At 44.7% G+C, this 22,941-nt stretch overlaps 1 protein-coding gene across 1 annotated transcript in view; it reads left to right on the forward strand.

Moving 5' to 3' along the window:
* The first annotated feature begins 2,241 nt into the window (after positions 1–2,241).
* LOC126998733 (homeotic protein empty spiracles-like) overlaps positions 2,242–22,941 on the forward strand; it is a 52,449-nt gene continuing 31,749 nt past the window's right edge. The window contains exon 1 of the mRNA XM_050860721.1: positions 2,242–3,479. Within this exon, the coding sequence (XP_050716678.1) occupies positions 2,933–3,479 (547 nt within the window). The 5' untranslated portion in view covers positions 2,242–2,932. The remainder of the gene's footprint in view (positions 3,480–22,941) is intronic.

The following is a 22,941-nucleotide window of genomic DNA, read 5'->3' on the forward strand; positions in this document are numbered from 1 at the left end:
AGTTTAGACGCATAAAAGAGAGCAAAATAGTTTAAGGAAAATATGAAAGGAAAAAACAAAGAAGGAAAAGGAGAGAAAATAAAGAAATGAATGAAGTTAAAGAAAATAATAGAACAATATATTTTAAGGGGAAAAAAAAGGGAAGGAGAAAAAACAAAAGAAGAGGAAAAAAGGAAAAAAATGAAAAAAATATGAATGAAACTAGTTAAGACAGCCGAAAAAAAGTAAAAAAAAAAAAGAGAAGTAATTTTTTTTTTACAGTAAAGGAAAACGCTCAAGGCCAACAACCAACACAAACAACATAGCCAAGAACAACAACAAAGCTCAACACACCCATCAGACTAATGTTACGTGTTGTGCCAAGGGTTGAAGGGGAAGGGAGGTTTGATTTGGGGCGAAGGTTCACCATAACAGCGTGACGCGTGACGGATAGCGGACGATTCTACCTTAAAGACGGTCACCAGAAGAATGTTTGCACCCCCCCCCTACCGTCTCTCTCTCTCTCTCTCTCTCTCTCTCTCTCTCTCTCTCTCACACTTTTTTTCTCCATTTATTGTTCTCCTCTTCAACTTTCTTTCCTTCTTTTCTAACGTTATTTATTTACCTCGTTCATTTATTTTCGAGTCTTCCATCTCTGTCCTCATCTCTCTCTCCTTCCTCAGTCTCTTCTCCATTTTCTCTTCGATTCTATTTTCCGTTCAATCAACCTTCACTTTTATCTTAATTTCTCTCCTCCATTTTACTATTTTTTCCTGATCTCTTATATGCCTCCTTTTATCTCTCTTTCATTTTCTCAACCTTTCTTTTTCTCTTTCCCATCCTTTTTCTCCTCTCCATCATCATCATTATCATTTTCATCCCCTGCTTGCTAATATCTCTTCTCCATTTTATTTTTATTTCTCTGATCTCTTATATTCATCCTATCATATCCCTTTCCTATTCTCATCCTTCTTTCTTTCTCATCCTCTTCTCATCATCATCCCTTTTTAGTATCCCTTATTCAGGGCACACGAGGAACAGATCGAGCCAGCATTCTCATACGCTTTCGGCTCTCAGAACAAATATTTCAAACGGCCACAAAGATTAGTCGGATTCTCCCAAGATTTTTACGTTCATGGTGCAGAAGGATTGACAAACTCACTATTCTCATAAAACTACCCGTGGAAATATTAACACAGCCTCTACAAAAGCCTTACCAAATGTGGGTGTGTGAGTCCCGAAATGTTTGAGGATATGAGACTTGACTTTCCCGCCAATCTCAAGTCATCATACTACGACCTCTCAATTCCTTCCTTTCCCCTTTCATATACGTTCACCCAAAATCCATATCCTCCTCGTTTCCTTTCCCTTTCCATTCCCTTTATGTTCATTCCATCCATTACGAGCCTCCTTCCTTCCCCTCGCAGTCATCCTTTCTTATCTTCTCCATCAGTGATCTTTTATTTTCATCTTCGACGTCTTTCCAATATAAGTCGTTTCCCTTTTGCTATTCTCCGTTCAGTGGAATTCTCTCCTTTACAAACGTTCTCCTTTCCTTCCCTTCATAGTAACTCCTTCGTATGATCTTCTCTATCAATGATCTCTTTCTTTTTCCTCTCTTATGTCTCCCAAAATGTCTCTCCCGTCCCCTCTGATATTCCCATTGACTTCATTCCGTTCAGTGCAATTCCCTCCTTTACAAACGTTCTCCTTTCCTTCCCCTCATAGTTACCCCTTCGTATGATCTTCTCTATCAATGATATATTTCTTTTTCCTCTCTTATGTCTCCCAAAATACCTCTTTCTCTTTGCTATTCCCATTGGCTTCATCCCGCTCATTCCAACTCCCACATCTTTCCTTCACATTTCTCCTCTCCTGTTCTTTCTTCCGTCAGTGATCTCTTCCTCCCTGCAATCTGCCCTCACAACCTCTATTATTGCCGTCTTACATCATGCTATTATCTCTTATTGTCTTGCCTTTCTCTTGTAATCTCCCTTTCGTCCTCCTCTCGGATCCCCTTCTTTCTCCATATACTTAGGACCAGCTCTTCCTTCTCAATCCTTTCCTTTTTTTCCATGTTTCTTCTCACAATCACACCAATCCCGTTATCTGTGTCCCCTTACATTCCATCCTTTCCTTGTCATTCAGTCTCAACACGCTCTTTATAATTCCTTCTCCCTCCTCTCCTTTCAATCTCATATCAGTTTCTACCTCTCCTCATACTTTCTCTTCCTCTCGCCGTCCATCGATTCTTGCTATTTATTTCAACGTTCCCTTACGCGTGGTCTCCGTTGAAGGAAAAATAACTAAAATGTTTTTGTAGACGTGTTAGATTCGGCCTGTCACGGGAGGCTGTACTGGCGGCTGAGCGGGGCCTTGGCAGTCTCCGAAGGTGGCAAAGTTGTTGACTCTCGTCCCTCGCTCTGGCCACTGTTAGCGTGCGGCACACAGGGACAGGCTCTGATCTGCGTTTATTGGATAGTGTTGTAATTGTAAGAATCGTCGCTCGTGAGATAACAATCCATCCTCAGTGCGTCATGTCACAGCCGCGACGGCCTGCGCGCGGGGCATCGCGGCAACCAACAGGCTCAGCGCTCAATCGGCAGTGGCGACGATCGTGTGTGTGCGTGGAGGGCCGCCAGCCTCCTCCCGCCTGCCATCGCCACGCCCCTCCCCGCCGCGGTAACACGCAGGCCATTGGCGGAGAGGTGATTGTGTGGGCGGCGCTGCGGCGGGGGGCGGGGCGGGCGGCGTTGGACACATGGCAGGGTGACGGCATGTGGAGGAGGCCGAGGAATACTGGAGTGGCTACCCCGGGCCCGGCGCTGCTCGGCTAGCGTTACGTGGTGTACTGTGCTGCGAGGTGCCGCGCGCTTCTGCACGTGTTGTGTTCCCAGGCCTTGCGCCCTGTCCACCGTCCTTTCGCCGTCTGCTTCACATGGGCGTCGGCTGAATGATGCCCTGCGACCCCCTGATGAAGCCCAAGCTCGGCTTTTCCATAGAGTCGCTGGTGGGCGGCAAGGTGAGCTCGGAGGGCCGCGGGTCGCCGCCGCTCGCTGACACCTGCAGCGACCGAGGCGTCTCGCCGCCCACCTCCATGCCGCCCTCGCCCCTCTCCCCCGGCCCGCCGGCCTTCAGCGACCTGCGGGCGCCCCTGGCCATGCGTGCCCTGCTGGACGAGTACAAGCCGCTGCCCATCCAGCGGCCGCAGCCCATCAACGGGGCGATACATAGGCCGTCCCAGGAGGTGAGTCTGCCGCCCTCGCTCCTGGCGGCGGCAAAGCTCCCGACGGGCCTCCCGCCCGCCCTGCTGCCGCACCACCTCAACCTGGCCGCCCTGCCGCAGTTTCAGGGGCTCCCCGGAACTTTCCCGCCGCAGCTGAATCCCCTGATGATGGGCGGCAGCGGCCCCGGCCTGGCCGCGCACCTCCCCCGGGAATACCCGCTGTACCCCTGGCTGCTGTCACGCCACGCCCGCGTCTTCCCGCACGGCCTGCCAAGTGAGTACTGAGCCTGACGCTTCCTTGCCTCTGTACCGCAGCCCCGACGCTAGGAAATGACAGAACGTTTATACTACCATGAATATTCCCCTTTTCCGTCTTTCTGAACGCCTTTTTACTACGTTATACACACCAATACTAGACAAACCCTCCGTCCCGCGTCAGTGTGGCCAGAAGGCACCGCCGCCACGCACGCAACATTCCCTCGCCTCCCACAGCCGTCCCGTGCGTCCCCGCCCCTCCAGTGTTGTGTTCGCGGCCCGGCCACTGAATACCAGCCTCCCCGGCCACTTTGCCGGCCCTGTGTCAACACTTATTATCCTCCTCCCCACCCAGACACTGGCCGCCGCCTTTCCGGCCTTTTGGTGGTGAGGGACGCTGTTAGGGCCGCCGAATGACGAGTGACGCGGGGGAAGGGGAGGGAGGAAAGGGAGGGAGAAAGGGAACGTGTGGCGTCTTGAACCATCTAATACAGGGAATCAGGGAAGGAATGCATCGAAGTAAGAGGAAGGGGGGGAGGGGGTGTAATTACGTAGCATCATGTCACTCCGCACCGCCGGGTCATGACAGAAGAGGAAGAAGAGGAGGAGGAGGAGGAGGAAGAGCTTTCGTGACGGGCGCAGCTGACACACGTTTAGTGAGGGGTAACGCCTCCTGGTACACGCCGCGAGGCTTGTGTGTGTGCAGGTGTTTCCAATCTCCTTTCCTGATACAATTTTCTGTGAGCTTCATGTGACTATTTCGATTTATGGAATTTCCGAGTCGGTCGCGCACGTCAACTTTCATGTTCACAAATCGAGGCACGCGAGGGGCGGCATCACCAAGGCAAAGCTAGCACGCCAGTCGGCTTGTCAAAGACCGCCCCCACACCACCACCACTAGAGTGTTCTTAGGGTACGTATATTCAGCACTTGGGTCTCACCATTCCAATCAGCTTTTATATCCCGGAAACACATCACACATATAAGAACAAATATATAATCCCCTTTCCCCTTTCCTTCAAACTGTCCCCCAGCAGTAAGGGACACATCACCACCACCACTGGGGTTCTTTAGGTATATTCAGCAGTTGGGATTCCAATCAGATGTTATTTCCGGGGAACACAAGTGACATACTGAGGACAAAATTATAATCTCCGTCAACTCTTACTCTCCCCTTTCCCTCAAACGATCACCCAGCAGTAACAGACACAGGGATCTATGGGCATGACCTTCAATTCGTACGCATTGCTCTATATAATTACTAATCATATGTGTGGGAAAAAAAATATCTCCCTGTCTCTTAAACATCACCAGAACAGTATAAGAGGCGCAAGGATGGTATTTATGGGATATTTTTAACCATTTCGTACGCATGCCTGCAATTAGTATACTGATATAAAAAAATATATTGCTGGAAAATCAAAGTGCAGTACAAAATAAAATTAACTTCACAAAGCTAAAGATGAGGTACAAATAAATAAATTAACTCAAACATAAAGATAGGTAACCATTGCTAATATTGACAATGGATTATATTTTCATCCCTCGACCACAAATTTTCGCAGAGGTTTTTTTTCGGAGACGTGAAAGTAATGGAAAAAAGCTGCGTGGAAACTGCCGAACACAACCTAGTAACAAATCCACACTTGCAGACGAAAGAAGTTTACTTACCACCCACTACAACACAATAACAAAATTATATAGTGCGTGGAAACTGCCGTATATACACAACCCACTAACAAAATTTAATGGTGCGTGGAAACTGGAGAATACAGCCTGCTAACAAAATTCTAACGGGCGTGAAAGATTCAGTATATACACAACCCACTAACAAAATTCTCTAATCAGATCATTGACACTCCCGCCCTCCGCCCCTATACAGCATGTGTGTCTATAACGCCACGGTGCACGCGATGTGACGTAACCACCACTGTCAGTAACCTCCGCGGGGCTACACAACAGCACCCAAACCTTACCTTCGTTGTACGGGATGAACGAATTTTTGTTGTCAGAGTTAGAAGATGAACAAGACGCCTCCAATCGAAACATAATATAAATAAATACACGTGAAATATACATAAAAACAATTGGTCACTTATTTCGGCTCTCCTGGTCCTTGTCTTTCTGCGGCAGCGGCGGCGAAGAAGGGATGTAGAGAAGGAATACGAGGTGAAAGACGTGAGAGGAGGACGAGGAGGTGGTGTCACTTAAGTGGTAGTAATGCAGGAAAGGCTGGAAGACACGAGGAGGACAAAAGGAGCAGGAGGAGGTAGTGGTAGAGGTAATGGTTGACGAAAGACGGAGAGGAAATTTCAGAATACAAGGAGCGTGAGGAGGAGGAGGAGGAAGAAGAGGTTGAAGAAGAGGAGAAAACTGAATGGAGAAAAGGCAGGTAGAAGAAGGTGAATATGTAACAATTTCGGACTATACGAAGAGCGTGAGGAAGAAGAGGGAGTTGCAGAAGAGGAGAAAACAGAAGGGAGATGGAAGAAAGAGTAAAAATCCTTCGTCAGGACACTCACCTGCAAGAATAAAAGAAAAGTCATCATTAAAATAATTAGTTCAAGAGTGTATTACGACATATAAACAATAAAAATAACCATAATTATTAGCACGACATATAAAGAAACATTACTGAAGTCTTATTTCTTACGTCCGCTCAATAATAATGATGCCATAATAATTAGAATCACCTCTGTTGGGACACGCAAAACAAACAGAAAAAAATATTAACACGAAAACTAAAGAAATATTACTGGAGTCTTATTTTCTGCATACAGTCAAGAGTGAAGTGTGATAATTTAAGATAACACACACACACACACACACACACACACACACACACACACACACACACACACACACACACACACACACACACACACACACACACACACATGTATAGAGGTTACACGCAGGAATTATATTATTGAAAGTCATAAAGTAAAGGAGGATATGATTTCTGTTCAGTTCTTTTAAATTGAAAATAGTTAAGAATATAATGAAAAGAATCCACATGTCCCCCTCCACACACACACACACACACACACACACACACCACTCTCTCATTGCTGCTGCATTATACAGTTTGTTGACTCTTCGATTTTAAACACGCAAACTATAACCTAATAATTTTGCTCCACTAACCCGCCGATAACGTTATCAATGTAGCTCTCGAAAACGGATACACATCATTACGTTATTATAAGTATAGCCAATGGTGAGTTAATCTTTATGTATATCTATAGGTAATACACGTTTATCTTTTATATATTACGAGGTTTTAATATACTTCCTGTTAACTAGAATGGAGCTTTGTTGATGAATAGTATAAATTTGATGACGAGGCTCTCTCTCTCTCTCTCTCTCTCTCTCTCTCTCTCTCTCTCTCTCTCTCTCTCTCTCTCTCTCTCTCTCTCTCTCTCTCTCTCTCTCACACACACACACACACACTACTGAGCTACATAATTATGGCGTTATGAAGTGAATGTCAAGCTGTCACGGGTCGTCATAACCACTACTCCGGCCGCCGACCCTGGGCTCCCCGCTGTACTGGGGTTGGGTTGGCGCGGCGTCTCCTCGGCGGGCACCACAACACTGCGTCAAGGGTGGACAGCGGAGCAACACAACACACGTGATCACAGTAACACAGCAAAGGCTCAACACACCTTCAAACATCACATGAAAGGAGAGCGGCGCAACACAACAAAACGGCTTAAAACACCTTAAAACAACACATCATCACAAACAACACTGCGTTAAGGGTGGGAGAGAGACACAGAGCAACACAGCACACAGTCATGACACCAGCACAATGCAGTGCAACACAACGGCTCAACACAGCATAAAACAAAACAATATAGGGTTTATAGAAATTCTAGATTCTGAAAAAGGTTCCTCGATGGACACACACACACACACACACACTCACACTCACACACACACTCACACTCACTCACACACACACACACACACACACAGGTACTGAAAACAGGACAAAGAAAGAAAAATTTCAGGTGACTGTTTTTATGTATATTTTCCAGGTGGTTCTTGTAAATTCACGACTCAAAGAACATCTTTATCAAATCTAAGTAATCATAATACGTGTAACTATATAATCTGAGGCGATAATACAGAGCAGAATTATGTATGTCCTTGTGTTGACAGTTCCTCGCTTCTGCAAAATTCACTAATCTCATAAATACGACAAAATACACAGGCGTAACGCAAAATTTCAAGAGTCTAAGACGAAGGTGAAATGTACCTAAATAACACCCATTTCGCAACACTAACTAAGAACTGGAGTAACTTTATAATCAGTCTTGACAAACACAAAAAAGGGGAGATAAGATATAGGGAAAGGGGAATATGAAGGGATACGACGGGGGGATAGGAAAGGAAAAGAGGGAAGGAGGAGAGAGAAAAGGGAGGATAAGTTAAAAAGGAGAATATAGAAGGGAAAGGAGGAGGAGGAGAAGGAGGAGGAACTTTTTAATCAGTCGTGAAAATAAAACAAATATGAAAACCACCTCCACCAGTTTTGTGTCTCTATCTGGAGTCACTGCTGATAAGAGAAATAATACATATGTTCTGGGTTATTTCCGCCTCGTGTGTGTGTTGATAAAGGGAGACAGCAGCGGGTTAGGGTATGAAGGAAGTGATCAACGGGTATGCAGGTAGAAAGTCAGGAGGCAACAGGCTATATACAACTAACAGATCGACAAATGTAAGATAAAAAATAGCTACTGTCTCTGCCCATCACCACCACAATACTATACCTCACCACAATATTACCACCACCACAGTAAGCCTCAGTAACCCACCACCATCACCACCACCATGATACTCACCATCACATCTTGCAGCATCCCATTCCATCTTCTCTCTCTCTTCCCTCTCCACATCCCATCAGTCACAGCCATCCCCATCACAATCATCCTTTCACATCACCCCAATCCTCCTCATCCCATGCACCCCATCACTATTAACCATTTCCCATCACCCTTATATTCCTCATCCTACCCCATCACAATCACCCTTTCCCATCACCCTTATTAAATTTCTCACCCTACCCCATCACACATCACCCTTCACCCATAATCCCAGCATGTCACCCACTCCCATCACCCCTCTATTCCTCATCCTACCCCATCACACATCACCCTTCACCCATAATCCCAGCATGTCACCCACTCCCATCACCCCTCTATTCCTCATCCTACCCCATCACACATCCCGTCACCCATAATCCCAGCATGTCACCCACTCCCATCCCTTCACCCTATACAATGTCACCTTATCATGTCACCCTCATCATCCCATCCTTCACCCTTACGCCTCCGCCCTCCCCCCCTCGGTCCGGGCTACAATTAGAGTATAAGGTTTTCACAGGTAGTAATTTTGAGTAATAATAAAGGGGGTCGTGGAGGGGGGTCGCCGGGGGAAGGGGGGGCGCAGCGGTGGTCCCAAATTACTTCCTTCTTGATAGTTATCGCCCCCCTCCTCCCCCTCCTCTTCTTCCCTTCCCCTCTCCGATCTTCCTCTCCCCTCCTCCTCCTCTCTCTCTCTCTCTCTCTCTCTCTCTCTCTCTCTCTCTCTCTCTCTCTCTCTCTCTCTCTCTTCCTCCTTCCCTCCCTTTTTCCCTCTTCTATTACTTTGTTTTTTCTTCTTCTTCCTTCGTTTCTTTCATTCATCTCCTCCTCCTCCTCCTCCTCCTTCTACCTCCTCTCCTTCTCCTCCCTTATTATCTTGTCCTTATCTTTTCCTTCCTTCCTCTCTTCCCTCCTTCCTTCCCTCTATCCCTCTCCTGTTCTTTTTTTCTTCCCTCTTTTCCTCCAACTTCTCCCTCCTCTCCTGTCTTCCTCTTTTTCTCTTCTTTTCTCTCCTCTTTCCATCCCTCCTGTCTCCCCTTCTCTCCTAATCCTTCTCCCTTTTTTATCAGTCTAACCCTCTCCTCCTCCTTCTCCTCCCCTTCCCCTCGTCTCCCTTTCTTTCCTCTCATCTCCCCTATATTGTTTTTCCCTCCTCCTCTCTCCCTGTTCTCTCACTTCTCCTCCCTTTCTTGTGTCTGACTCTCTTCCTCTCCACCCCCTCTTTGCTCTTCCCTCTGCTAATGCTTTAACCTCCCTCTCCCCTCCATTCTCTATCTCTCCCCTTCTCCCCTCCCTCTCCTCCTCATTCTCTTCCTCTCTCCCTTCTCCCCGTCTCCCCTCTTCCGTCTTCATTTGTCATCCCTGCTCCTTCCCTCTTCCCACCCTTCCTCCCCTTCTATCTTTATCTCCCCTCCTCTTTACTCCTTACCTCCCCATCACTAATAATCCTCTTTCCTTCCTCCCCATTCCTTACCTCTTCCCTTTCCCTCCTCTTTCCAACCACCACCTTCACCTCCCCCTTCTTTCTCCCCCTCTTCTCTCTCCCTCCTCACCCCATCACTTCCCTCATACACCACTTTCAACCTTTCTTTCTTCACCCCTCCCATCTTCTTCCCCTTTCTGAATACAACCCCTCCACTACCACCACCATCAAGACCATCCCCCTTCAATTTCTCCACCCTTCTTTTCGTCCCATCTTCATCCCCCTTCTAATACAACCCCTTCACTACTACCACAATCACTAACTACCATCCATCCCAATACTCCCCCTTCTATTTTTCTTCCTTTCTTCCCTTCTCCCTTCCTTCTTAACCCGTCGCATCTTCTTGCCCCTTCTAACACAGCTCCTTCACCCCCCCCCAATGCTCCTCCCTTCATTTCTCCCCTTCCTTATTCCTCCTTTTCCCTTCTTTCTTCCCCCATCTTATCTTCTTGCCCCTTCTAACATAGCTCCTTCACCCTCTCTAATACTCCTCCCTTCATTTCCTCCCCTTCCTTTCTAATGTAGCCCCTTCACCCTCTCCCAATACTCCCCTCTCCATTTCCTCCCCTTCCTCTTTCTTCCCTTCTCTCTTCCTCGCTTTGCTTTATCGAGCCAGCCTGTCGGAGTCTCACATTTCACACACGCGCGCTCCGAGGGTTGAAAAATGCGTGTTCCAAAAATCATCTCTATACCCTAATGGTCTGAGTAATTACAGTCTCAAGAGCGGCTATTATACCATCAGCCAAGACAAATTAGGTGCCATAGAGACTGAAGACTAGAGTGCAGAGATGCCACGCCCCACGCTGCCACGGAAGAAAGGGAAGGAAATATTGTAGCCAATCTCTACCAGGGTGTCATAGAGGAATAGGAGGATGATATATAGATGAACGACTGAAGAAAGTACACAATATATTTTTTTCTTCTTTTCCTTCTCTCTTTTTCTCTAATCTTTTAGAGGTGATGGAAAAAGGAAAAAGGAAAGAATGTGTTGTTTAGTTTTATCATAGTGAAATGGATGAACGTTATATGATAGGGAGAATGTATATAGGTTAGCATTTTATATATTCATCTTGTCATGCTCGCTACCACACTGATCCAAGGAAGAAGAAAAAGGAATGCAATGTGTACCTCAATCAGGGTGAAATGGAGGGACGGTAAATGATGGGAGAACTGTATATGTATTGGTTAGACTCTTATATCTTCATCTTGTCATGCCCGCCACTTCAAGGAGCTCAGGAAGCCGAAAATGAACAATAAATGATAGGAAAACAGTACACGGCCAAACACCTTATCTTTTTCTTGACATCCCCACCACCACGCTGAAGAAGATGAAAGAAGGAAAAAAGAGAAGGAATGTGTATTTGCATGAGGTAAAAAGAAGGCGGAAAAATTCATGATGGGAGAAAAGTATACAGCAGAACAATTAGGAAAGTAGGATATATTTTAAAACCTCAATTACATCTTGCCATCCCTGCCACACTGACCAGACGACGATAAAAGAAAGAAAAAGGATACGCAGTGAAATGACGAAACAATAACTGGTATAGAAGAATAGAGAATAGCTTAAAACACCTAATCTTTCTCTTGACATGCCCTCCACCACACTGATCTACTGACAATAAAAGGAAAAACGAGAGGAAACTTTGTGTATTTCTATAAGAGAGAAATAAACGAACAATAATTGATGGAAGAGTGAACAGCTTACTACAATGTTTTCACTCCGCCAGATCCGCACGTTCACTCACGCTGACCTCAGACACTAGAAAGAAAGAAAGCAGCGATGAGAAAAGATTTTAGTGTGTGCTTGTATACTTATCAAATGACACCTATTACTGTCGTTCGTGATTGTGCCGTAAATTACTGAGAAACAATAAAGAATCTGACACCTTTACTCTTGTCGACTTAGCACCGCCCTCCACTAACCACTCACCTCGGCAAGAATAAAGAGAAAGAAGGAAGGAAGAGGAAAAAATACACTGTGTTCGTGCATATTGATCTAATGCAGTATTTTGCTAGCACCGACTGAAAAGCAATGGATGACAAAGATAAAAAATATAACCTTAAGCCTCTTTCATTTCACCTCTGCAGGAACAAAAAAAGAAAAGAAAGATAGAAGTAAAAGAAGAGAGACATATATATTGTGTACGTGTATGTTGATCTAATGGAATATGTTGTTAGCAGCCACACAAGCAATAGATGGCAAAGAAAATAAAACCTTAAGCCTTTTGATTTCACTTTGCTCGAGGAAATAAATCAAATAGTACATTATAAAAGGGAAAATATAAAAGGAAATGCGAGTAATGGCTAATGCGGTCTTACATTCACCTTGCTCGAAAAGAATGAAGTACTGTAAGAAAAATCATATAAAGAAAAATGCGTAGAAGAAGAACAAGAGCTAGAACAAGAAGAACAAATAAGTAAATAAGAAATACTAAGAAAAAACAAGAAGCAGAAGAAAAACAAAACAAAACTAACAAGAACAAACTGAAGAAGAACAACAACAATTAAAACAAAACCACAAACAGTAAAAATGCGACCCCGATATTCCACATACAGTTTATCAAGAGTCGTATGCACAGTCACTGCCACCCTTCAACAGGACTAAATAACCTACATATCAAACGTCTCATCCAAACCATTGCAAAATAAAAAGAAAAACCCTTCCTTACTAACACACACACACACACACACACACACCGCCCACTTATCTCCCGCTAAAAGTGCCGATAAGTATCTGACAATTACTTCAACGAAACGAAAACAAAATACGAACAGAAAACGGCTGGCACAACTTTCATCTGCGTCCCTATTGCATATCTTTGAGGGCGCTGATTGTGTTATCTTGTAGCTGTCAGGCGTCGAGAGAGTGATCCAGCCAGATGTTGTGTTATATAGTTGTTGGTGGTGGTGTTAGTGGTGGTGGTGGTGGTGGTGGTAGAAGTAGTACAAGTAGTAGTAGTAGTAGTAGTAGTAGTAGTAGTAGTAGTAGTAGTAGTAGTAGTAGTAGTAGTAGTAGTAGTAGCAGTAGTAGTAGTAGTAGCAGTAGTAGTGGTGGTGGTGGTGGTGGGTCATGCTTTTTTAAGATTTTTTTTTTTGAAAGTTTTTTTTTTTCGACGTGGTGTTAGTAAAAGTAGTAGTAGTAGTAGTAGTAGTAGTAGTAGTAGTAGTAGTAGTAGTAATAGTAGTAGTAGTATTGGTAGTTGTAGTAGCAGGAGGAGGAAACACAAACACGGAAACACGGAAATGCAGTCAACAGAAAGCCTATTGGCTCATTACGAGGTTGCCCGCTCTGATAATTTAATCTGCTCGACAGCCACTTGGGGCCTGGGGAGAAGAGGAAAGCACCTCGATATTCAGTTTACTCCTGGCGCAACGAAATGACAGTCGATTCGATTTTTGAAGGAGTTGATGGTATTCGCATTTACTACTTCTGAGGGAAGATTGTTCCAGTGGCGGATGACTCGGTTTGAAAAGAAACTCCTTCCAATGTCTGTGTTACATTGACTCGACTGAATGGGTAAACCGTTATTTCTAGTTCTTCAGTTGGTTTCCAGTTCAAAGAATTTGGAGTAATCGATGTTACTGAGCTTTTTCAGGTACTTGTAGACTTGAATCATATCCCCTCGTAGGCGTCTGTTCTCCAAAGTAAAGAGATGAGTCGCTTGAGTCGTTCCTCGTACGGTTGAGCCCTTAAGGTTGGAATCATCTTCGTGGCGCGTAATTGAATCCTTTCCAGTAAATCAATGTCCTTTCTGTAATTAGGAGACCAGAACTGTACTGCATACTCGAGGTGCTGTCTTACCATGGAACTATACAAGGATAGCATCACGTCTGGCGTTTTACACTCGAAGTTCCTCGCTATGAGCCCGAGCATAGTGTTGGCTTTGTTATATGCTTTTTACTGTGATTCGCGTGTTTCAGGTCACTGCTGATAGTGATCCCAAGATCCTTTTCCTCCTGCATCGCCTGCAGGTTTCCCATTCATGATGTATGTGTGGTTACATGGACAGCGAGGTAAGGTGGGGTTAGGATTACAGGAGCTGCCTTGTATAGGACAACCGGACTCTTGCAGACTCCTTACGTTCTTATGTTTTATGTTCTTATCACATCTCAGGCCCTTTACTCATATATAGCTCCCCTTTCCTCATCCCCCAATTTCCGATCTCCTTACCCATATTCACTCATAGTTACCCATCACTCCTCCACCTCTCCCTCCTCCTGCTTCCCATCCCAACACACCAGTCATTCCTCCCTTCCCTCTTCCCTTACCGTATACCTTACTTCTTTCCTATTCCATCCCTCACACCAGTCATTTCTAACTCCTCCCCACTTTCCCCTCCACCTCCCTCCCCCGCCACCCATCCCAACACACCCATCGTCCTTCCCTTCCCTCTTCCCCCTCCCTTCCCTTCTTCCCTTCTTCCCTTCCCCCTCCCCCTTCCCCTCCCTCCTACCCTCCCCTACACCCATAACTGTCCCCATGCGTCAGGCGGGACGCGTCCAGCGCTATAATACACTCCGGCGCCATTCAATTTTAAAAGTAGTAATAAAAATAGTGAGGTAATTTCAGCGGCAATATATAGTCGAGTTTCTATCCGAATTTCTGATCGTTGACACACACACACACACACACACACACACACACACACACACACACACACACACACACACACACACACATCTTTACCCTTAGTGGCTGTATGAACTTCAACGGAAATGAAATATGAAGTCATCAGTCTCGTAGTAGTTGTAGTAGTAGTAGTAGTAGTAGTAGTAGCAGTAGCAATAGTAGTAGTTGTAGCAGTAGTAGTATAGTAGTAATTTTGTTATCATTATTACCATTACTGATAAAGTCTTTCAAACACCTGAATAAGTTCAGAAACGCCGATCACTCCAAGCTTTTATGGCTCCAAACCAACCCGAAAACAAGAAACAATTGTCAAACAATCCAAGCGAGGCGATGCAGTACAGGTATTGGCAGGAGTTATTTCTCGAGCAGTTATCCGCCACTGGAACAACCTTCCTACAGAAGCCGTTGCTGCGAAAACCTTCAAATCCTTTAAGATTCACACTGATCACTGCCGCATCAGGGGTGAACTGAATTAACGTACCCGCGCCCACGTACGAAAGTGCTTTAATCCTTTCAGCAGGTCACTCAAGTCAGGACGAATTGATTAAATTACTAAAGCAGGCAGCCTCGTTATGGACCAACAGGCTTCCTTCTGTCTACTCGTTCATGCTTCCCTGCAGGAGGAGGAGGAGGGGGAGAAGGAGGAGGAGGACGAATAGGGTATAGTGGTAGAAGTAGTAGTAGTAATAATAGTAGTCATTTTCATTGTTACTTTTGCTCTTGTTACTGTTATCATTGTCGTTGCTATCCTAAAATATACACACACAACACTATCTGCCAACAATCCCTGACCTACCCAATACTATATTCTCTTTCCTTCTCTCTCTCTCTCAATCTATCTTACGTAACACCCTGAGTGACGTGTCCCGGACTATCTCGCAGCAGCTGCTAGAGATGATCGAGCCACGTGTTGCTTGTCATCTCCATGTTATTGCGCGCAGAAACACACACAAAAACACACACAAAAATAATACAACAACTTCCTCAACCAAGAACTTTTTACATCTCCGTCCGAGTGTGTTATCTTGTACCTGTCAGCAGTAATTTATCAACGCGTCCTTTGGTTATTTTTTTTCCTACTTGTGATTTTGGTTATTTCTTTCTTAGGTGTATACTTAATGCCGGGTCGGGCCTGTCATATGTGCTGTAACGATATCCTAAAACAGCTTTTTTTATTATTGTTTTATTGTTATTATTATTATTATTATTATTATTATTATTATTATTATTATTATTATTATTATTGTCTTGCTCGTACCTACAACCACATGAGCGTCAACCGTTTAATATTTAGTGTTGGTTATAACTGACATTTACATTTTGGATATTTTTTTCTTTTGTTTACTAATTAGAACATTTCGTGAAGACATTTAATATATTGCTTTTGACTGATATTTACATTTTTATTTGCGTTTTGTACCTATTTTTTTTTCATTTTATTTATCATTAGAACGTTACGTGATGACATTTATTTATTAACACTTAAATTGTATAGATGTCATCCGTATATATTAAAGTGTAACTGAAGCTTATCATTATCTGTATTTATTTTCCGTTCAGTTATATTTTTACTTATTTTCCATTTATTTTATTTATTTTAGTTAAGTGTATTTGCATTTTTTGTATGAATTTCGTATCGTTTATTTTATTACATTGGTTAGAACACTACGTAAAAGAAAACATTATATTCATTAGGAGCGTAATGTTGCTGTTCTATATTTCGCATTTATTTCATATCTTCACACCTATTTCCTATCTATTTTCCTCTTATTCACAAAATCACAACACGCCCGAACGTCAGCCAGCGCCGTTCGTACCTGACTACTGCTAGCGGCTCGAGTTATGTTGTTTCTCCACATTTATTTCCTATCTTCACCTTTTTTGTCTATTTTCCTTTTATTTGCCTTATCGTTCATAACTTCACAAACACAACACACGCGGACGCCAGCCAGCAGCGCCGCCACCTGATCACTGCCGGGGCTCGCGTTCTATTTGCTGCATCAACATTCCGTAAACGCGTCAAACTCTGCTCTATGGGAGAGTCTCGAGGCTAAGTAAACATTGCGAGCTGGCCCTCCTATCAACACGGTAGGGAGAGAGAGAGAGAGAGAGAGAGAGAGAGAGAGAGAGAGAGAGAGAGAGAGAGAGAGAGAGAGAGAGAGACTCATTCCCCGGTGTTGAAATGCAAATATACTATTGACATTTGCATAAAGTGCTTCCTGGAGACTCGCGGGTCGTCCTCTGTGATTTATTTATCCGTCCAATCAACACAGAACTAAACCACCACCACCACCACCACCACTAACACCACCACCACTAATATCACCCCTACTCCCACCACCATCATCACCACCAACTCCACCACAGCTACCTCCTTCACCACCATCAATATCATCACCGTCACCACCACCACTATCATCACCACCACCACTTGACCAGACAGACCACTTAACTGACATCACCTGACCCCTAGTGTGTGTGTGTGTGTGTGTGTGTTCCGCCTATACAATAGATTGACCCTTTTTTTCCATAAGTGGCATTCATTGGGCGTTTTCTCATTCAAGGTGTGTGTTTAGAACTATACTGGCGTGTGTGTGTGTGTGTGTGTGTGTCTGTGTGTGTGTGTGTGTGTGTGTGTGTGTGTGTCAACTAGTCTTTCTAAATCATCATATTGCCTACTAGAACACCTCTTTTCATACAATCACCAAGTTTTCCAAGGTGTTCGTGTGTGTTGAGCTCCTTGTGTTGTTGCTGGATTACTGTATTGCGAGAAACACTAGACGTCTCAGCCCCTGCAGGACCCCGCCAGCAGGTAGTTCATAAGACGAGGTAATCGAGCCTCACGTGCGGGTTTGTCACGGTGGTGTTTGACGTTACGTGACATGGGACAGTGTTCGCGACCCCTTCCCTCAGCTCCCCCCTCTGTCCTCCCACTTATCATGTCATTCTCTCCGATTTAATTCCCCTCCTTCCTTTCTCCCTCCCTTTTCAATTCGCCTCATCTACACGTCATCCTCCCTGGCTTCAATCTCCTTCTCTCCCTCCCTTTCTCCCTTCCCAAGTCTTCCCTAATTTTTTAACGTCATCCTCCCTTCCTCCCTTCCGGTTCTCTGCACAGGACATTCCCTCTACCTCCATTTCTCTCTCCGCCTTCCTTCCTCCCTTCCAAAGTCTCCCCTCAGTGTTAAACGTCATTCTTCCCTCAATTCTATCTCTCCATATTCCTTTCTTTCTTCCTCCCCATCTCTACAGGATCTTCCATCTCCCAACCTTTTGTTCTTCCATCCATTCTTCTCCTGTTACCTCTTCTATTCATGCCTTTCCCATACACATACTCTCTCAACGTCTTTGCTACAGTCCTTTCCCACCTCTTCCTCCCTTGTAGAAGACCTTTATCTTTTATCCTTTCCTACCTTTCCCTTTCCCCTTCCTGTTAAACGTCATGCTCCCTTAATATCTCCCTCTCTGCAAAAAGACCCTCCCTTCCCTCTCATTCCGTCTATCCACCGACCTCAATAGTGTGACAAAACCTAAAGTCAAAGCTGCAATCCCTAACCTGAAACAAGAGTCTTAGTAAGTCCTACGTGGGTTGCTATCGGTTCAAGCCTTTGTCGCTGGAAATCACTACACACCATACTGTCAGTTGTCACGCGGGAAAAAATACAGCCTCTGGAGTAACTAGAGGGAAATCCCTAGTTCATTTTGCTGATGACGGTGGACAAGTAATGCTTAGCGGAATATTGTCAGGCGAAGTTTTCCTTGAACCTAAAACCCTCCGAGTAGTGACATGATTACTGGTGTGCGAATGTCACCCTCCTGAGTGTGACGCCGACACGCACGCAAAGCCCCGCTCACCACCGCTACCACCACTGAAGCTACGAAGAGTCTAGCACCGTGTCCAGTTAGGAGGAGGAGTAGGAAAGAAAGTGTTGGCGAATAGGGTGACTTGCTAAACAGAGAATGAAATAGACAAAGGATATATACTCACATCGGCATTATAATAAGGCTGCAAAGACTAGCATTGGGTACATTATTTTAGAAGGAGAAAGAAGGAAGGGATTGGTGAATAGGGCGACCGGCTAATCTTAGAAAAATGAACTCAGATACTTAGAGGAAACATATATCGCCAATACTCGTACATCTGGTAGCTCATCGTTATTTAGGACTTGTCATTTCTTCTCCATTCCATGACGCCTTCTCAAACAACGTTTATTCAATTAGATTTTCAGTGGTTCCTCAAAAGCGGAAACGGAAACCCTTATCGACGAAAACTACAGTAATAGAAGGGGCTTTACGGCGTAGAAATTAAAGTTCTGAACAATTGGTTATTAAAGGGCCAGAACACTTAAAGACCACAGGAAATAAGTATCTAGACCGTTTTAATCATGTTTTTGGTGGCCGAGAAAAAACAGAAAAGGGAGGAGAATGAAAGGAGCAAAGGAAAGAAGGTGGCGAAAGAAGAAAGCAAACTGACAGGGAAAGAATGGAAAAAGGGATGAAAGGAGAGAATGGAAACGAGGAACAAAAGAAAACAAGAGGCGAAAAGGAGGACTAAGCGAAGGAAAGGAGCGAAAAGAAAAAAAAGCGAAAAAAGAGGAAGCAAAAGGATGGAAGAAGTGAAGTATAAACAGAAAAACAAGGAGCGAAGGAAAGAACTGAAAGAAAAAGAAAGAAGAATTAATTGCCCGAAGTAAAGAAAGGAAGGAAGAAAGGAAGGAAGGAAGGAAGGAGTGAAGAAGGAGGAGGAGCGAAAGGAAATGTCAAGCAGATTGTAACGTCCCTGCTGAGGTTTTCTTGCCCGCCCCCCTTCTCTCTCTCTCTCTCTCTCTCTCTCTCTCTCTCTCTCTCTCTCTCTCTCTCTCTCTCTCTCTCTCTCTCTCTCTCTCTCATTTTGTCCTATACCTTCTTCCTTCAGCTCCTTTTCTCTTTTTCTACACCTTTTCCCTTTTCTGCCTCCCTTTTCTCTCTCTCTCTCTCTCTCTCTCTCTCTCTCTCTCTCTCTCTCTCTCTCTGCCTCTCTCTCTCCCCATAGCCTTAACACAGACATCAGCGGCAGGCAGGTTGTCCCCTCACCCATAGGCCCCCTTCTCCCCCTCACGTGTCATCACCTCGCCGCCGCTACTTAGCCGCGCCCCTAATGCGGATTCATGCCGGGGCTCAACAATTACCGGCCGATTGTGTTGGAGTAAAAGCCGGTAATTTGCATGAAAACGCCGGTGGTTGATGGCGCCGCGGCAATGACCACGTCCAGCGGGCTAAAATCAGGGCAGGACACGCTCGTCTTATCGACCCGGCCTGGCGCCGCGCCGCTGGGGTCTGGGCGGCGCCGAGTGCAGCGAGAGAGCGAGCGAGCGGCCCCAACACCATGAGGGACCTCAAACGCTTCGCCGCTTACACACTCACATTTGATGGGGCAGAGGGGGGAGGAACTGGGTTATATTGAGTGTTTTGGTATGTTCATGGTACAGAAGAAGAGTCAGACTACCATCATGGTCACTGAACTAATGGAAATGCCCACAATTCCTATGAAAGCTTCGTCAAATATTTGTGCTTGGGCGGCGAAATGTTTAAGAATACGACGCAGCCTGACACCCTGACACCCGACACCGCCACACGTGCTCGGACACGACACGACCAGCTGACAACAAAAACACCCTTCACTACTGTATGATTGATTACCTGAGTGTGGTCTCATATTTTGTGAATTATACATATGTTCAAGTTACCGAGGTTAGTAATTAAATTTGTACATGAACATCTATTTCCAATGTGGGACTGTACACGATTATGGCTAATATTTCTAACATTTCGGCGCTTACTCACCCACATATGATAAGGCTTTCGTAGAGGTTGTGGTGTTAGTATTTCCATGGGTAGTTTTATGAGCCTGGTGATATAGTTTGACAAGGCTTCTACACTATGAACGGGAAAAACACTCATGAGAACCCGACTAATCTCCACTGTGACCAAGGAAATAGTTGTTTGGAGAGCCGAAAGTGTCTAAGAATACGGGATAGGTTTCCAGGCATCCCATAAGCTTATCTAACTTGTTCTAAATAAGCGGCGTGTGGTGATATATTATTTTAGCGGCGCTTGAGGCTTTCCCGCGTAATGCCTCCCCGCGCCTTGAAACTTCTCACACAAGGAGGGAGATTCAAGACACCTCAGATACATCGTTACATTATTTCTTTATTCTTTTGTTTTTTCCTTAATGAGTGAGTCGCAGTGGGACTTTTTTCACGCTCTCTGCGGCTGCTCATGTCCCTGTTAACAACCCTTTAGGCTGGTGAAGCTCCTGTTGATGGACCCTTAGGCTGGAGGTTACCCCTGGGAGTGAAAATACCCCACAAATCGATACTAACCCCCTGTGGCTGGCAACACAAGACAGTAAAATACCCCTTGAAGCTAACAACAACCTTCCTCGTGGGCCTTGAGACTGACTACAACCCCCTGATAATAAAAATAACCCTACGGATGTTTTTTGCCCCTGAGACTCGCAACACAATACAAAGTAGCAGCCTCCCGTGGTTTGCAATTCCCCACTGAGACCTGCAGTCCCCTGAGGTGGTTTGCAGCCCATAAATGCCAATAGAACATAACACAACAGTTCCTAGGTTAGCAAGAGGTCCCTGGACTAGTAACTGCGGGTATTTAATTATGTTCCTTTAGCGAGTATTTTTCCATTATTATACATCTCTGTTTTCTTATTTATTTTTGGTTAGGAGTTGAGCACCGAGGCCACGCGCAGCTTTAGCATATGCCCCCAACTTTGCCTTTACTGCACAGCGCTTGGTCTGCCTCCTGCTTTATATAGACGACATACACAGCATGAGCGGCACCATGCAGGCCTCTCTCTCCCTCCCTCCCCTTCCTCCTCCTAACCACCTTTTATTTGTTTTATTTGCTGTTGCGTATGCCCCCAAATTCATCTATACTATAAAACACTTAATTAATTTCCTTCTAGCGTCAAGACATACAACATAAGGGCGGCACTACGCAGGTCTCTCACTCTCTCTCCCCCTTCTTACCCTCTAACGACCCGGCCTCCCTGCCTAGGCGCCACACACACGCACACGATGCACAGCTGTTCAGAGGGAAACGACCCTCTGTTATGGGGATGCGCGGACCACCTGTGACACCTGTGACCTCGATAAATGTTTCGTGTGTGTGTGCCACTGAATGGCCTGATCACTTAATATTCGATGCCGGATGCTGGTTAGAAAATTAGAGGCATTGTTTGTGTATTTTCAATGGAACGAAATAGAATGGAAAAATGACATAGGAAGATTACATCGGTCTTTATTATTGTTCTGAAACATTTTGATCAACCGATGTGAGTAACCTGCCTAAAATGAAAGGCGTAAAGCTAAATCTATCATCGTTCTTGAATACATACAGCACTACCAGTACAATATATTCATACGTACTCTACCTTACCTAACGATACAGTAGTGGGATGAATATACTAACTAAATGAAAGTCTGCGGTGCGTTCTTCCCACGAGTTAATCAATTCATAGTTAGTCCGTTTTGCATATGTTTTCCTTCAAGACTTCAATGATATGACACTTTCGTATAAACTGACGATCAAGCAAGACTTTTCCTTATACTCCCTGAAAGTTTGTGGTATTATCCTCGCGTTTCCCTTTTCGTATGTGATCAAGTCTTCAATATTATGACACTTTTACACTGACGATCAAGCAGCACACTTCCTTACGCTGTGAAAGTCTGTGGCATTATCATCCCCGCATCAACTAAAATCTTTTCTTTTCGCTTTTCATCCTGCCAAGTCACAGAGTAATGTTACATCTCAACTCCGGCGATACAGCAACACTCTTATTTTCTGCCCTCCATAAAAAATTGTATATAAAGTATTTCGACACGCGTCAGGTCTGTATGCAATATATTTCGTTCCGCTTTTCATATGTTTTCCGCGAACTCGCCGGAAACTTGACAACTCTATATACTAACGATGGAGGGGCAATACTTTTCATTTCTGCACTCCTTCAATTTTTTATACCAGATTCATCCTCGTTGATCTCCTATTTCGTTCCGTCTTTACATCTGTTTTCCGCGAATTCACCGAGAATTGGACATCTTTGTATGCTAACGATGGAACAACACTATTTTTCCTCCTCCATCAATTCTCTTTCAACTGTATCCTCGTTGGTCTCATAATCCGTTCCCATTTCCATATTATTTTCCGCTAAGTCGCCCTGAATTTGATATATTTAAATGCTAACGATAGAGCCACAGCGCTTTTATTTATGTACTCCCTTAACTTTACTCCTTTCATTTCTGTCCTAGTTGTCCTTTTATTTCCGTACTCCCTAAAGTCTAGTCCAATATCGTCCTAGTTGATCTCACATTCCGTTCTGGTTTCCATCTGGTTTTCTGCAGTCTCCGAGAATTTGATATCTCAATACACTAATGATGTCTTTTCGTTACTCCGTCAAATCTTATCCCAACATGTTCCTCGCTGATTTTGATATACCGTT

This window comes from Eriocheir sinensis, chromosome 15, assembly GCF_024679095.1.
Source record: "Eriocheir sinensis breed Jianghai 21 chromosome 15, ASM2467909v1, whole genome shotgun sequence".
NCBI lineage: Eukaryota > Metazoa > Arthropoda > Malacostraca > Decapoda > Varunidae > Eriocheir > Eriocheir sinensis.